The sequence below is a fragment of the Arachis duranensis genome, chromosome 10 (genome assembly GCF_000817695.3).
Source record: "Arachis duranensis cultivar V14167 chromosome 10, aradu.V14167.gnm2.J7QH, whole genome shotgun sequence".
In the NCBI taxonomy this organism is placed as follows: domain Eukaryota; kingdom Viridiplantae; phylum Streptophyta; class Magnoliopsida; order Fabales; family Fabaceae; genus Arachis; species Arachis duranensis.
The window spans coordinates 6121809-6139475 of NC_029781.3; the positions used below are offsets into that span (position 1 = coordinate 6121809).

The 17667-nt window shown below is 33.7% G+C and overlaps 1 protein-coding gene across 1 annotated transcript; it reads left to right on the top strand.

Moving 5' to 3' along the window:
• Window positions 1-5343: 5343 nt before the first annotated feature.
• LOC127742790 (protein FAR1-RELATED SEQUENCE 1-like) lies at window positions 5344-6378 on the top strand. Its single transcript, XM_052255529.1, has 3 exons — window positions 5344-6051; window positions 6127-6211; window positions 6362-6378. The coding sequence occupies exons 1-3, from the start codon at window positions 5344-5346 to the stop codon at window positions 6376-6378; spliced, it is 810 nt and encodes a 269-aa protein (XP_052111489.1).
• The last annotated feature ends 11289 nt before the right edge of the window (window positions 6379-17667 follow it).

The window sequence follows — 17667 nt, forward strand, 5'->3', positions numbered from 1 at the left end:
GGTATTAATTTATTAATAAAATAAAAAATTTTATTAAAAAAACGATTTTAATACGAAAAAAAAATTAAGAATGATTCTAAATAAAAAATTACGTTAGAGATAATTTCGATTCTGACTCTAAACGTTAGGGATCAAAATAATATTTATCTCTAAAATTAATTATTAAATTTGGTTGCTCTTAAACGAAGCAGTAGTTAGTCCCAACATGTAGTTGCTTCTTATACGCATGCCGCCGTGATGTAAAGATCATAGTTGAATATGGGGCAACTATCGTCTTGCATGTAATTTTAATACTAAAAAACTATTAGAATTTATTATTTAGTTATCAACGATAAAAAAAATAAAATAAAATATATTGTTAAATTATTAAACTAAAAAAATTAAATTGATATAATTAAATAATTATTAAAAACAGTAAATTCTCATCACCTCTAACATTTTTCAATTTTACGCGAAGGCATTATTATCTAAGTTGCCACCAGTAACATAAAAAGAAAAACCCACTCGACAAGTACGTGCTTGAATCAGCACACCACGCGCATGTAATCTCCTTTTCCACTTCAAGCATTATGAACACTTTTGACTGACATAAGACTTCAAGAAGCTATGAAATAAATTCAAAAACTGACTGTAACTTAGTTTAAATTTGGGATGTGAGGCTCAAGAGACTTAGCTCAGGTAACTTTGCCACTAGGCAAGGCTACATCTTATAAACTTATATGTTAATTATTGTATATATTATATTTTTACGATTTGGTTGAATTAGTCCCACATTACTTAGGATAGTAAATGGAGTGGGTGGCCTAGGCTATAAATATGAGGCTAAGTTCTCCATTTGTTTTTACACCAGTCAGAAACACTTTAAGCTTGTATCTGATTTTTCTTTTTCTCTATACTCTTTGATTAGAGAGTATTGTGAGGTGTAGTTAGATATTTGCTTTGAGAGAGTGTGGGTGTACTGGGGTGCTGGTGTTAGAGAAAAAGAAGTCTATATGTTGTAACAATTTTCACATAGTGATATTCTCTGGTTGTCATTTGACAACGGTCGTGGTTTTTTCTCCGGTAATTGGAGTTTTCACGTTAAATTCTTGTGTTGTGATTGTGTCTATTTTATTTCTCTGTGAAAGGTATTTTCTCAAGGGGGAATGGTGTATTCTTCCCAACAAGTGGTATCAGAGCTTCAGTTCGGTGGGATTTATTCTTAGTATGCTCTGTGATTGCAGCCTAGTCTGACCTTCCATATCAGAAAAAAATTGTCCTGTGGCTTGAGGTTGATCTTTGGTTGCTGTTGTTGTTGCTGGAAGGCAGTGTGACACTGTGAGAGTGTAGTTTGGAAAGGTTCTGGCTAAGAAAAGACTTGGTATTTAAGTGTGTCCATTGTGACCCACCTCTCTTTCCTGGGGACCCTTCCTAGTGCACGGTCTACAGTTGAGTTATACTATTCCAGTATACGGTTGCAACAATGTCAGGATATTCAAATGCTGTGAAGCTTGAAATAGAGAAATTTAATGGAAGAATCAATTTTGGCTTGTGGCAAATGCAAGTCAATGATGTGTTAATACAATCAGGTTTGCACAAGGTGTTGAAGGAGAAGATCTCTGGTTGCTCTCTCTATGAGAGAAGATGATGTTCTCTATAAGACAAGAAGTATCCTCATGGTATTACCACACTGCCATGGATAAGGATAAGCTGTGGCAATCAGGTCCACAATTGTACACGGGCATTGGTTGGCGTTGAGATGCAAGGTGTGTGGCGGAGTTAGGTCGATGGCTGAAGAACTTCCATGAAAAGCCAATTTGAAAGTTGCACCATGAATTTTCAGCAAGGTTTCGATCTGTACCAAGGCGAAATGTTTGGAGTGGTCTAATTCCAAGTGAGTATACTTTCATGGTGGAGTATGATAGTTCTCTGAACTATGATTGTCGGTATAAACAATGGCAGCAAAGAATTGTCGGTGTTGACAATGGAAGCTGAAGATGTGTAACTATTTCAATCAAGGTGGAGATTGTTAGGATTTGGTTGAATTAGTCCCACATTGCTTAGGATAGCAAATGGAGTGGGTGGCCTAAGCTATAAATATGAGGCTAAGTTTTCCATTTATTTTTGCACCAGTCAGAAACACTTTAAGCTTGTATCTGATTTTTCTTTTCCTCTATACTCTTTGATTAGAGAGTGTTGTGAGGTGTAGTTAGATATTTGCTTTGAGAGAGTGTGGGTGTACTGGGGTGCCGGTGTTAGAGAGAAAGAAGTCTATGTGTTGTAACAATTTTCACATAGTGATATTCTCTGGTTGTCATTTGATAACGGTCGTGGTTTTTTCTCCGGTAATTGGAGTTTTCACGTTAAATTTTTGTGTTGTGATTGTGTCTATTTTATTTCTCTGTAAAAGATATTTTCTCAAGGAGGAATGGTGTATTATTCCCAACATATATATCCTTTTTAATTAAATTATTTTATATCCGTTAAACTTAATTTTAATTTTGTTTTCCTATTCGTTTTTTTCTCAAGGTTAGAATTTTTTAATTATACATCATTATTAAAATAAATATTAAATTTTATTAAATATTTACAAATTTAAAAAGGTCAAATATCTTTTATTAATTACAACTTTTTTTCTATGATTATGTAATTATTTTAATAAATACTTGAAGCATGTAATAGATATAAATTAATTAATAAATTATTGAAATCTAACAATGCTCTTCTATTTTGGAGGTTAATTTTGTTTTTTCAAATGCTCTCCTATTCTTACTAATTTTTTTTACCTCTTGTATCACATTGTTATACTAAAATACTTTATATGAAAAAGTAAACACATCCACGTTGTTACTTTATATTTTATATGAATAAGTAAACATTTATGCTAAAATAAATAAACATGTATAATATATGAAAATAAACAGAACTTAAGTGACATTAAGAAAAACAAAAAGTAAACATTTAATAGATAGATAAATAAAAATATAAAGATATTAAAAAATAACATAACTAAAATATTTTTGAAGTTGCTATTTTAATTATTTTTCTTTTAGGAAAAAGTTCTACATCATCAATGTAATTTTTATTCCATGTCCCACATCCCGTTTGTTTTACACGCGCCACTTATAACCTATATAACGAATCCTTATTTTGCTTTATCAACGTTTCTCAACGTAAACCTTCTCATACAACGTAAACCTCTTTCGAGTTCTTCTTCACATTCTTCTTCTTCTTCTTTTTCTTTAACCTAATTAAAATCGTTGTTCTCCTCTTTCGCATTTTTCTTCTCTACATTATGGATCTGGATTGATTCAACACAATTAGCTTCGTCGTTCATCTTCTTCTTTGTTTTCTTCTTCGATCTGCACTTTCGAATTGAAACAATGAATGAATCAACTTCAAATCAGTTGAATGACTGCGATTTGGATGATTCTTCTGAAACGCATCAATTTGATGAGGTTTGGATTATTGAATTCTGAATCGAATTTAATGGAATGAAATTGCTAATTTTATTTGAAGTGAATTGAATGGACTGAGATGATCTACATCTGAATTGAATTCAATTGAATTGATAATATGTAACTGTGAGTAATTGTGAGTGTTAGTAACTGTGAGTAACTCTGAGTAAATTTGAGTAACTTTTCGGTTTGATAAGTACTAAAGAGGTGGTTCATCACGTTCATGTTTTCAGTTCGGTACGCAGAAAGGAGTCTAACAAAAATTAGACCAATATGTTCTGTTTTCTTCTCCAATCACTATATAATTATTTCACCGTAATTAAGATTTCGGCACCATAATTAAGACTTCGGTTCACCATGCAGACCAGCTGTTTGTGGATGAAAAATGTGTCCCAAAGGTGGAATGATTTTCAAGACACTAGAAGAAGTTAGAAAGTTCTACAAACATTATTTCAAACTTGCCGATTTTTCTACCAAAATTAGGAACACGACTCGGGACGGAGACAAGATTAAGAATCAACTAATTGTATGCTCTAGAGAGGGGAGGTAGAAATCAAAGATATCTCCGACTTTGAAGACAAACCCTTCAGCTGGGTTAAATTGTCTGGCCAGAATTTATGTACACATAATGAAAGATGTTGGTCTTTGGACAATTTCTAAAGTTGTTTTGAATCACTCACATCTTTATTGTCCAGACCAGGCTGAGATGCTCAAACAACACAGGGAGCTTAGCATGTTCATGCATCGCACCATTGAAACCCACGAGGAAGTCAGAATCAGACCGAGCAAAACTTACCAATCATTTGTGGCAGCAGCTGGCAGCCACCGTGAACTAGGTTTTATAGAAAAAGACGTAAGAAATTACATCACAAGGGAAGTACAGAATATTTACGAAGAAGACGATGCCAAAGAATTTGGGAAGTACCTAGTTATAATGAAAGAGAAGAACCAAAATTTCTTCTTTGAGCTCAACCTTGAAAGTGATCACTGCATTAAACATGCATTCTGGGCTGATACAAGAAGCAGGGCTATATTTGATTATTTCGGAGACGTGGTTTCATTTGACACCACCTATAATACAAACAGGTATTCAGTTCATTCTAACATTTTTTTGATGTTCAGTGAGTGTATATATTTCGGTTCACCAACTTGTGGTTGTTATTTATGCAGGTACAATTTGGTTTTAGGTTCTTTTGTTGGCGTGAATCACCACGGTCAGTCGACACTTCTTAGATGCGCGCTGATAAAAAATGAGGACATCCAATCATTCAAATAGCTATTTGAGTGTTAGCTACGTTGCATGGGAGGGAAGGCACCAAAAGGTATTCTTACCGATCAATGCGCATCAATTCAAAGGGCAATTGAGCTATGCATGCCAACAACAATTCACCGCTGGTGTAACTGGCACATCATGAAGAAGATCCCAAGCAAACTAAATGGCTACAAGGGACACATTGATATTGAACAAGAGATGAGCCATGTTGTTTGGAACTCGTACACAAAAGACGAATTTGACAGAAACTGGAATGATTTCCTCACAAAGCATGGTCTCGGAGGCAACAAGTGGCTTTTAGGTAATTGAGATTTCAATTCTAATTATTTTTATGCTCATATATTTTTTTCCCAAAAGCATGCATTGTTTTCGGTTCACCAGACCTTATAGTTTCAGTTTGGTTTGCAGAGCTGTATGAGAATCGCCATATATGAATTCCAGTTTACTTGGATCACCATTTTTGTGCCGGGTGAGAAGCACGCAAAGGAGCGAGAGTATGCATTCATTTTTCAACAAGTTCATCATACGGAATAGCTCCTTGAGACAATTCGTGAAGCAATTCGACAATTGCGTAGCAAGCAGAGAGCAAGCAGAGAGAGAATTCAATGCTGCAAATTTTTATACCGTGATACCATGCACAACAAAATCAGCAATAAGGCACAGTTTCAGCATGTATATACCCATGAGAAGTTTAGGGAAGTGCAAGCTCAATTTAGAGGTAAAGTGAATTGTATCAAAAGATCAATGCATTCCACCCTAGGTTTCACATCATATGAAGTCATAGAGCAGGTTTTCAACTCCACATTCAACAAGTTTATCGTCACCTATGACGCAGTATCACGAGATGTAAAGTGCCATTGCTTGCTTTTTGAGTCTAGGAGCATATTGTGCTGCCATTTCCTAAGTGTTCTAAGCTTTGAGCGAGTGGATAATGTGGCACTGAAATACATATTAGAACGCTGGAGCAAGAACATAAAGAGGAGGCATACACACATCAAGAGCAACCAAGATGAACCTCTACTGGAGCCAAGAAGTAAGAGATTTGATGAATTGGTGTTTCGGTCACACAATATATGTGAATTTGCATCTGAATCTGAAGAGTTGACCGGAATTTTACATCGAGCATTTGACAAGGTCATGGTAGAGATGGAAGAATATCAAGAGAGAAGTAAAGGAAAAAGTTTGTTAACCCACGAAGAAGCAACATTAAGCAATGTGAATGACATTCAAAGCCCACCACGTGTCAAAACAAGAGGTCGGCCCAAGAACAGACTTGGATCAAACCTGAAAAAAAAGATCTCAAATGCTATGAAGAAAAAGAAAAAGACAGCTCCAAGCGAGGTAAAATTGACTTGCTTTTGATTAGTTAAAAATTGAAATGTTCATTTTGCTAATACATAATTATGTCTTTTGTAGTTGAACCTTTTAGACTCCGGATCATCGATTCAGTCAAGCTCCACTATTTATAATACACCAGATATGAATTATCCAAGAGAGGATTGTACAAGTTTTAGTTTTTATTAATGTAAATTTTTGTTCACCCATGAGAAAATTTTGGTTCACTATGGTTATAGCAGGTTTAATTTCTGAATGTTGATAGTTTTTAATGAATAGTCACTTTTTTTGTGAAATTCTATATTGATATATGCAGTTTTTTTATTCGTCTAGTGTATTAATTTCTAAGTTGAATAATTAGAATTTGTTTTTTGGTTCATGGTTCAGAGTTCAGAGTTCAGGGTTTAGGGTTTAGGCTTTAAGGTTTAGGGTTTAGGGTTTCAGGGTTTAGGGTTTTAGGGTTCATGGGTTCAGGGTTCAGTGTACAGGGGTTCAGTGTGTTTCAAACTTTCAGTTCGCCCCGTGTATTAATTTTGGTTCACCGTGTTCATGGTTGAGGGTTTAGAGTGCAGGGGTCTAGGGTTTAGGGTTCAGGGTTTTAGGGGTTTAGGGTTTACGGTAAGGTTCACAGTTTAGCATTCAGGGTTCAGGGTTCAGGGTTCAGGGTTCGAATTCAGTGTTCAGGGTTCGGGTTCAGAGTTCAGGGTTCGGGTTTAGGATTTTAGGGATTTAAGGTTTATGGGTTCAGGGTTCTGGTTTTAAGGTTCAGGGTTCTGATAGTAACACTCTTTTAAAATTAGATCTATGTTATGTTGAGATATGCACTTTTTTGGTTCACCAGGTGTATTAATTTCGGTTCATTGTGTTTTTGAGGTTCTTAATTTTTTGGTAAACACCCTGATTTCATTCACTGTGAACCTGCAAAAAAACAGCAACCAGGCAGTTCCAACAGTTATATAACAAGACAAGGAGTAATCCATCTTGAATCATTATATACATTAACATAAGATCTATACATTAATATTAACATTTACATTAATGTTGACATATATACATTCAAAAGAAGCAGTGTCTGCTTTTTTAAATAAGTTAAACAAAATATTGTTAATTAGAACTAGTCAAACTGCACTAGTTTTGACATTCACATGATGTTTCTGAATTTGTCGGAACAATTTTTTCTTTTTTCAGGAGCCTCTTTTGTCTTGTTCTTTCTACTAGCGTTATATTGTCAAATTCGGATTCTGATTTTGATTCCAAAAAAGATTCCTCTTCCGAAGAAGAATCCATAACAACAACTTTTTTTTCTTCTTTCTCCCTTTTTCTTTTCTCTTTCCCCTTCAAAAAAGTTGTTTTGTTTTGCACCTTATTTCTTTTTGTTTTTTTACCTTTATTTGCTTTCTATACAGAAGTCCCTAAAACAAAAAATTATTTAGTTAGCAGAGTATTTTAAAAGCATCTGAAATGAGAAAATACAAAAACAATCAGGTGAATTAAAATGACCACAAACACTGAACCGAACGCAATTCATGTGATGAATAATACGTGATAAACATTCAATTATCAAGAAAAATATTTCTGCATGCACAATGATTCAAATCAACACATTATCATTGTGTCCGTTGCTTCCTCAGAAATCTGGTCGAGCATCATCTTCTTTGTCCAATAGGCCACCCACAGTGCCGGGGGAGCATCAAGTCCATCCAAGCGAGGGAACTTGGTTTCATGGAAGTATATTAGCATCAAAACAAAAACACAGCCCTCAACGGACTGTTTCTTCCCCTTTCTCTTGTTTTCAATTCCATTCCTCAAGAAGCTGAGCACATGACTTGCTCAATCCCACTGTTGGATGTTGTCTACACAAAAGATAGGCGGCTTATGGACCGCGGAGGCCATGCTTACCGTCGTCCGCAGCAAGAAGTACTTCTGTACAAAGACGACAAAAGTCCTGTGAAATTTTTGCCGGTTCTCCTCCCCTTCAACACTCATATTTAGGACAGACTTTGTCAAAGTCACCAATATAACACATTTGAGGCTATCAAATATTGCCTTGTCTTTGTCATTCAGTTTGCGATAGTCAACCTTTTTAGGAAAACAATTTCCTATAATATTTTAATAGCAACAAATGAGCCAAAAAAGTTCAGTTTCATTTTTTATATACCAATGAACCAAAATTAAAGTTAGTGATAAACCAAAATTAAAGAGAGCAATAAACCAAAATTATAGGGAGCAATGAACCAAAAATAAGAAAGAAGTGGAAAGTGTATTACCGCCGTGGCTTATCCCCAACGCAGCTGCTACCTTGCCAGGTGTTGTGTATATTTTTCCATGGAGAATTTTCAGGCATCCATGATACTCTTCATAGCAATCAATCAATTCTCATAAGAGGGCGTGAGAGACGTTTATTTCCGGGACATGTGCTAGGGTACCAAATCTCATTTCTTCAACTATATCTTTCTTTTCCTGACTCATATTCTTGAACACTATTGCTATTGCCTTTGTCACCATTATTTTATTTCTGTTTTGCTGTAATGAAAAAAATTGGTCAATACTTCACTCAATACACTGATAATAGTATCACAATAATTTTAAACCCTGAACAAAGTAAAAGGAGGTAACCGAACCGAACAACATTCATTTGGTGAATAAATCGTAGTATTACTACTTGTCAAAAAGATTGGGGATACCCTTTTTTGTTCAAAATTTTATTCATTTTGCATAAATGTCAAAGAACTTTTGATTAATTTTCCATATATCAGTTTACTCAAAACTAAATTTATTTTGGTACTGAAGAAATATATTTTTGAGTATATATTAAAAAACATTGAATATTTCATTTTCTATGTTGATTGCTCCCAACACCCCTAAAAGGAAAAAAATTGAAATGAAAAGGGATAAATAAGAACAAGAATGTTGATATTGCTCAAAAGTATGTCCTAGAAAATTCTTGTCATCCAACTATGCCAAGAGGATCCTTGAAATTTGCATGCCCTTGTCTAAGACTATAATAAAGGGTAATAATATGAAAGATGGAACAAAACCAAGTTTTTTTCCCGGGTGATATTAGAACAACACTGTTGCTAAAGAATAGTATTTCTCCATGCAAAAGAAGTACTGAACAGAGTAACAAGCAACTTCAAAGTCCTAATTACAATATCCACTGAATTGATTGAAAATAACAACAAATTTTATTACAATCCCTAGTTATACTGTAAAAATGCATTCAAAATAGTTGGATCTTCTAAACGAAGAAAATCAATCCAGTAAACCTAAAATGCAACTAGGAGAAATGCGACATTGCAAGATTTCAAGTGAACAGTAGTTTTCTCATACCTTTGGTAGTCTCTGTTGCTGTTTTTGTTCTTTTGTGGTTGTTCGTTGCCAAATCTTCTCGCTATTCTTCTGCAATAGTTGTTTTCGCAGAGAACGTGACTGAAATTTGAGTGATTTTGAGAGAGATTCGAAGAGAAAGATCGGTTTTGTGAGTTTTGAAGAAGAAGGAATTTTTTTATAATGAAGCGCGTGGAAGTCACGTTTATTTTAGTGACGTTGGAGGCGGGTAAATTTATTTGGGCTTGGGTCAATTTGGGATTTAGGGTTTGTGGGTTCAAGGTTCATTGTTCAGGGGTTCAGTATGTTTCAAACTTTCGGTTCGCCTCGTGTATTAATTTCGATTTACCGTGTTCATAGATGATAGTTTAGGGTTTAGGATTTAGAGTTCAAGGTTTAGGGGTCTAGGGTTTAGGGTTCAGGGTTCTAGAGGTTTAGAGTTTACGGTAGGGTTCAGAGTTTAGGGTTTAGGGTTTAGCATTTAGGGTTCAGAGTTCAATGTTCAGGGTTCAGGTTCAGAGTTTAGGGTTCGGGTTCAGGCTTAGAGTTCAGGGTTCATGTTTATGTTTTAGGGTTTAGGGTTTAGGGTTTTAGGGATTTAGGGTTTATGGGTTCATGTTTCATTGTTCAGGGTTCTGTTTTTAGTGTTTAGGGTTTAGGGTTCAGGGTTTAGGGGTTCAGTGTGTTTCTACCTTTCGGTTCACCTAGTGTATTAATTTCGATTCACCGTGTTCATGGCTGAGGTTTAGGTTTTAGGATTTAGGATTCAGGGTTTAAGGTTCAGGGTTCTAGGGGTTTAGGGTTTACGGTAGGATTCAGGGATTAGGGTTTAGGGTTTAGCATTTAAGATTCAAAGTGTTATTATTCAGGGTTCAGGTTTAGGGTTTTAGGGTTCATGGGTTCAGGGTTTAGGGTTTTAGGTATTTAGGGTTTATGGGTTCAGGTTTCATTGTTCAAGGTTCTGGTTTTAGTGTTTAGGGTTTAGGGTTTAGGGTTTAGGGGTTCGTATGTTTCTACCTTTCGGTTTGCCCAGTGTATTAATTTCGGTTCACTGTGTTCTTTTGGAGTTTGTAATGTATTGGTAAATACAGTTATTGCAATCACTGAGAACCTGGAATAAAACAGGAGCTAGACAGTTCCAACAGATATATACATATTAACATTTGATACATACATTGATATTAAGAATAGATATATACATTAACATTGACATATATATATATTTGAAAGAAGCATTGTTTACTTTTTTAACTAGTTAAACAAAATATATACAACTACTATATGCATTGTTTGATACATACATTGACATATATACATTTGAAGTATGAATTTTTTGCTCTTTAAACAAGTTAAACAAAATATTGTTAATTACAACTAGTATATACTATTTGCTATCTAAATCCCCAGATGTGTATTTACAATAAGGGCTAGAGAGGAAAGCAGATGGCTTGGTGAGTCTTATTACTTCAGATTCCGAAATCACTTAGTCTCTGATTTTGTTCATTTCATGAAATAGAAAATATGGACCATATTGGTATCTGTAGTCATCAATTTCTTTCTGCATTTCAATTGAAATGAATTAGTTACATAAGAAATGAACCCAAATGAAATAAGAACAATATCATTCAAAACCCTAATCATACTATAAAAATGCATTCACAATAACCCTACATCCTGAACACATTAAATATCAACTAAATCAAAATCACATTAAATAACAACAAATTTATATCAAAGCGCTAGTTATATTATAAAAATGGAATCACAGTAACCCTAAACCTAAACAAATTAAAAGGAGGCCACCGAACCGAAAAATATTCACTTGGTGAATCAAAATTATAAGAGCCGCCGAACTAAAAAATATTCACTTGGTGAATCAAAATTATAAGAGCCACAAAACCGAAAATTGTTTATGTGGTGAATAAATGGTGATCAATTTTTAATCAATAAGAATAGTATTTTCTGCATGGAAAACAACTATTGAACAGAGTAACAACCAACTTCAAAACTCTAGTTACAATATCAACTTAACTGAATGAAATAAGAAAAGAAAGAAGTTTATTAATTTAGAAAGTACTTACTTGTGTCCAAGCTTTATATTTATATCTCTTCTCGCTTTTTATATTTTGTGGATCTATTGTTTCGAGCCATTTCATCACGAATATTCCACAATCATAGCTAAGCAAGAATTGAGTATAATACGATCAATAGTATATAAAATAAAATACATTAAAAATAGCACTATAGAAGAGAAAGATTCTTACTTTGTACGTTGACCATTCAATTGGATATACTCTGCTTCTTCTCCCAGTGCATCCTCCACTAAGGGTTTCCCCCCAGTGTACACCCTCATCTGGAAAATTATTAAACCCTGAAAGAGACAAAAAAAAGTAAATAAACAAAACCAACAACAGTGAACCAAACTCCTCTCATGTACAGAATAATTTCAATAATTTACAAGAAAATAACTTACAACAAATTTGTTTATTTCCTTTCTCGAATCAGGTATTTCTTCTGGCTTCTTGTTGATAGGGTCAAGGACATAGAATTTCCTTTTGTTTACATCAGCAATCCACAACCACCAATGTGCTCCATTTCAAATTGGGATAAATATATGAAGTTTTGGAAAATTATAGAATATTGCAGTGGAAACAATAGCAAACAAGACAATTATCAATGAATTTTTAGATATTACAACTTACAAATAGATGTGATGCAAGTTTTCTTTTGTCAAGAAACTGGCAGTAGTGGTCATACTGCTGAATATTAATCCTGTGGGCTTTGTTTGTGCTCTTATCAATGTAGTTCTCGCCATATGTTCCCATGATAAAATTATGCAAAATGAACATCAGTTAAATCATATTTCACCAAACTGAACACAAATCATATGCTGAATAAAACGTGAAAAATATTCAATCATCAAGAGAAAAGTTTTCTTAATCCAAAAGTAGTCAAAAGAAGACATGAATCAGGTGAACCAATATTAACATTCTCACTGAATCGAAAAGTAATAAGCAGTGAATAAGAAATTCACTTACCACAATATCCATCGGCACAATGTATATTTGTTCTTGATACTGCTTAGTTTTTATTTCGTTGAGAATCAAGCTGTGTATACTAACCACCTACAGGATGAAAATTTGTGAGACATACTATATAAGAGTGTTTAAAAAAATCATTAATGTTAACGCAATTGGCAAAGGATTTTACCACGGCATGCACTTGTTCTCCGGGCATTAGAGACATGAAATATTCTCTTAATCCCTCGTAGAGTCCCTCATGTTTCAGGACAAATATTGGTTCATATTCATTGGTACCATCTTTTGTCTGTTTCACATGTGTCATCCAATGATAACACTTTTCAATCAGCTCGTTCGTGAATTTTTTTCTTTTTCTACGGGGTTTTGTAAACTTGAGCCGCTGTTAAGGTTAGTTCTGAAGATGTTCCTTCAACAAATTTTAATGCTGCTACCACTTCAGCATCTACCACCGCCTTTGCCAGGATTTCAAGCTGTGAATCACTCTCTTGGGAGGGCTGAATTGGTTGAGATACTGGTGAACTTATCCCAAGGCTAAAGGAAGGCCTTTCATCTTTTCTTTTCCTAGGTTGAGCAGCACTACAAGATGATGGATATTTAACAATGATATTAAACAAAAATGATATCTAATCACTGTAGTGAACCGAAATCCAAACAAATAGTGAACGTAAATCCAAACTTACAGTGAACCGAAAATATATTAAACAAAAATGATATTAAAGAAAAGAAAGTAACATACCTGTCAAACGATGACAAGATTAGAGTTTCTTTTTCTAATTGCCGTGCCACTTGAGGTTCTTGTGATTGTTCTTCATCAGAAACTTGATAGACATCGGCATCCTTGAAAAACTCTTCAATAACAGAGCTTGTAATAGACTCTGTAACACCCTGCTTGTTTAATTCTGGCGGACAGCTATAAGAAATAGAAGAGAGTCATATTTAACAATGATATTTAACAAAAATTATACTAATCATTATAGTGAACCAAAAACCAAACTTATACTGAACCAAAATCCAAACTTATAGTGAACCGAAATTATATTAAACAAAAGTGATATTGAAGACTTTAGTGCTTACACATTAACAGCTGCTTCTTATTCTGATTCTTGTTGCCCCGGTGGTTCTTGGGCTTGTTGCTGTTGTTCTTTTGCAGGGCTGTGCATTAAATAGAAAACAGTTCAATAAAACCATTAAAATTAATAAAAAGAATTTTTATGCGCAATTTATTCTTCATTAGAAACTTCATACACATAGTCATCTTTCAATAAGTCTTCAATTACAGAACTCGTAAGAGATACTGCAACACCCTGCTTTTCAGCTTCTTGAGGGCAGCTGTAATAATCAGAAGAGAGTCCAAAGACAAGAACACATTGAATTCTTTTCTGGTTTCAACTGAACCATAATTAAACCATTTATAAGCAGTAAACATTGAACAAGATTCGTGTCGTGAATAAATATTTATTAACTTACTCATTATTAGAAGTTTGTTGTATTTTCTCTTGTGGAGGGACATAGATGATGTCATCCTTCATCAACTCTTCCTGAACTGAACTTGGAAGAGACAATGCAAGAGGAGGTCTAAGGAATGTAAACAAAAATAAAGTTAATGTTGAATAATTAGAATTTGTTTTGAAAAATAGGAATTTGCATATTGAAAAACTCACACTTCTAAACGTTCAAAACGAGTTTGTTGTTAAAACTCAATGATTTGTACTTTAGATTCAGGTATAGCTCTAGTGACATCTAAACACAATCTCCTTGTGATTAATTAAACAACAATTATTAACTAAATTTAAAAGAGTAACGTAAATATTTTTAACTTACACTCGTGGAGTTTTAGACATCTTTTTTGGGAAGATTTTCTTTTTTCTAAAATATTTGACCGAGATTTTCGGGGGTATTTTTCCTAAAAAAAATAACAAATTAAAATTAGAAATCAAGATTAAAAGCAGATGTCTAAAAAGACATTAAATTCATTTTTGGACAACCACCGAACCGAAAATACAATATGCAGTGAACCAATTTACCTGGTATTGCTCGCAACATTTACAGAAGGTGTAGAGCTTTCTTGAGTCTGTAAGAATTGTTCACTATCCATATTTACAGTCGACACCCTAAGCAATATAAATAAATATTAGTAATTGAATCTAGATGAATTAGAAAAGGTTGTAGCAAAAGTAAGCAAAGTAAGAAAAAGAATTCGGGAATAATAAACTGAATCTTACGTATGAGAGAAATCATTTTGTCCCTGTAGAGAGTCAAACTGATCCGGAGAAATATTTGTTGACTGAGCTCCATCATTTCTTTTCTTTGATATTTTTTTCCTTATTATCTCCAATGCTCGTTTTCTTTTTTCGGCAGCATTGTCTTTTGCTTGTTCGGTTCTGAAAGTTCATAAAATAAGTATCAAGAAACCTAAAATGTAAGTATCACTAAAAGAAAATATGATTCGAGAAACTTACTCCTTGTTAGGTTGGGTTGGTATTTTTGCCACTCCTTCTGGTTGTTTTCTTCTTTTTATTATGGGTGTTTTCTCAATTTCATTTTCTCTATAAAATAGATAAACACATTGAATTTATGTCGAAGACAAGATACTAACAATGAAGTCAACCAAACCCACAAATACCACTGAACCGAAATAAATTAAATTGCTAAACCGAAACTTAGAAGCCCACCGAACCGAAAATAGATATATATGCAATCAACAAAACATCTCACAGAAATTATGCAATACTTACTCATTTTCAGATTCGCTTGTGCTCTCTGAATCTATACGCACATGCTTTGTTTTTTTGGTTTATTTTTTAACCACCTTCAATGGTTGTTTTCTTTTCTTTGTTGTAGTTTTTTTATTTCTTCTTCTCTACAATACATAAGAACAAGCGCATAAGAACAAATTTAAGCAAATACAAATTAAATGAAATTGATATGAAAATTAAATTTATTGGCTTTCGGATTCAGATTTGGAAAGTCTTTTCTCTTCTAAAGAAGAATCCATCTCAATATTTTTCTTTTTTATTTTCTTTCCTTTTTATTTTTTGTCCAAGTTACTTATTTTTGTTTTTTCTTTCTTTTTTTACTTTCTGTACAGAAGTCCCTAAAATAGAAATAAGGTCTAAATTATTTAATCATCAAAATAACAAATTAACAATCCGGTGAACCGAATGAAGTAATCCTACTGAACCGAAAAATATTCATATGGTGAGTAGTACATGACAACTATTTATTCATCAAGAAAAATATTTCTTAATGTAGAAATATTCAAATGAACAAACTAACAATTGCAAGTAGGACAAATAATTTAATTATAACCTAAAAGCATTTCAAAGCAAATTTTTCGGGAAATTTCAGTAGAGTACTTACCAATGATTGTGTTGTTTCGGAAGAAATCCATACAATAATCATTTTCCTTGTCCAATGGGCCACCCATGGTGCAGGGAGAGCATCAGGTACAAACAGGCAGGGAAACTTTGTTTTATGGAAGTATATAAACATTAATACGAAAACACAGCCATCAACAGACTGTTTCTTCCCCTTTCTTTTGTTTTCAACTCCTTTCATTAAGAAGTTGAGAACATGCTTTGCCCAATCTCATTCCCAAATGTTGTCCACATGAAAGATCGGTGGCTTGTGGATTAGGGAGACCACACTTACCGTTGTAGGGAGCAAGAAGTACTTTTGTATGAAGACAACAAAAGTCCTCTTGAATTTTTTCTGGTTCTCCTCCCCTTCTACACTCATATCCAGCACATTCTTTGCCAAAGTTGCCAAGGAAATATTTTTGACGCTGTCAAATATTTCCTTGTCTGCTGAATTTAGCTTGTTGTAATCAATCTTTTCAGAAAAAAGATTTCCTACAATATTTTAATAGCAAAAATAAGATAAAAATGGTCAGTTTAATTATCCAGACACCAATGAACTGAAAATAAGCAGTAAGTGAAAAATGTATTACCTCCGTTGGTTATGCCGAGGGCAGCTGCTACTTTTCGAGGAGTTATGTATATTGTCCCCTATAGAGTTTTCAGGCATCCCCTCTCTACATCAAACTGATCAAGCAATTCTATCAACAGTGTATTAGAGATGTTCATTTCTGGCACATGTGCTAGACCACGAAATCCCATTTCATCTACAATATCTTTCTTTTCTTGACTCATTTCTCTGTACACTGTTGCTATTGCCTTTGTTTGGCATCTGCAATAGTGAGTTTTCTGCAAGTTTTGAAACAGAATATGAGGATATATTTATAATACAAAATAGATATTATTCAAATGAAAGTGGATAAATATATTTAATCTGCTTACGTTATAATGTGTCTTTTCCTTCATTGTTGCCATTTTCTTGTTGTGTTTTGCTGTAATAAAAAATTTTGGTCAATATTTCATTCAATATATCAACAACCCACCGAACCGAAAATCCTTCACTAACAGAATCAAGATTACAAAGGCTACTGAGCTGAAAAATATTCATGTGGTTAATAAATGATGATCAACTTTCAATCAACAAGAATACTATTATAGTAGTATGACTTATCAAAGTGAAAGAGTTGTCTCTAATGTGAATTGTCCTAAACAAAACTCATTCAATACATTAACAATCACAAGCATGTGTATGTTAAACAAGTTAATTAAAATGCCACAACCCACCGAACCGAAAATTCTTCATGCACAGAACCAAAATAAAAAATACTACCGAACCGAAAAATGTTCATGTGGTTAATAAATGATGATCAACTTTCAATTAACAAAATACTATTATAGTAGTATGGCTTATCAAAGTGAAAGAGTTGTCTCTAATGTGAATTGTCCTAAACAAAACTCATTCAATACATCAACAACTACAAGCATGTGTATGTTAAACAAGTCAATTAAAATGTCACAACCCACCGAACCGAAAATCCTTCATGCAAAGAACCAAAATCAAAAAGGCTATCGAACCGAAAAATGTTCATGTGGTTAATAAATGATGATCAGCTTTCAATCAACAAAAATACTATTATAGTAATATAGATTATCAAAGTGAAAGAGTTGTCTCTAATGTGAATTGTCCTAAACAAAATTCATTCAATACATCAACAGCCACAAGTATATGTATGTTAAACAAGTCAATTAAAATGCCACAACCCACCGAACCAAAAATCCTTCATGCAAAGAACCAAAATAAAAAAGGCTACATGTGGTTAATAAATTATGATCAACTTTCAATCAACAAAAATACTATTACAATAGTATGGATTATCAAAGTGAAAGATTTGTCTCTA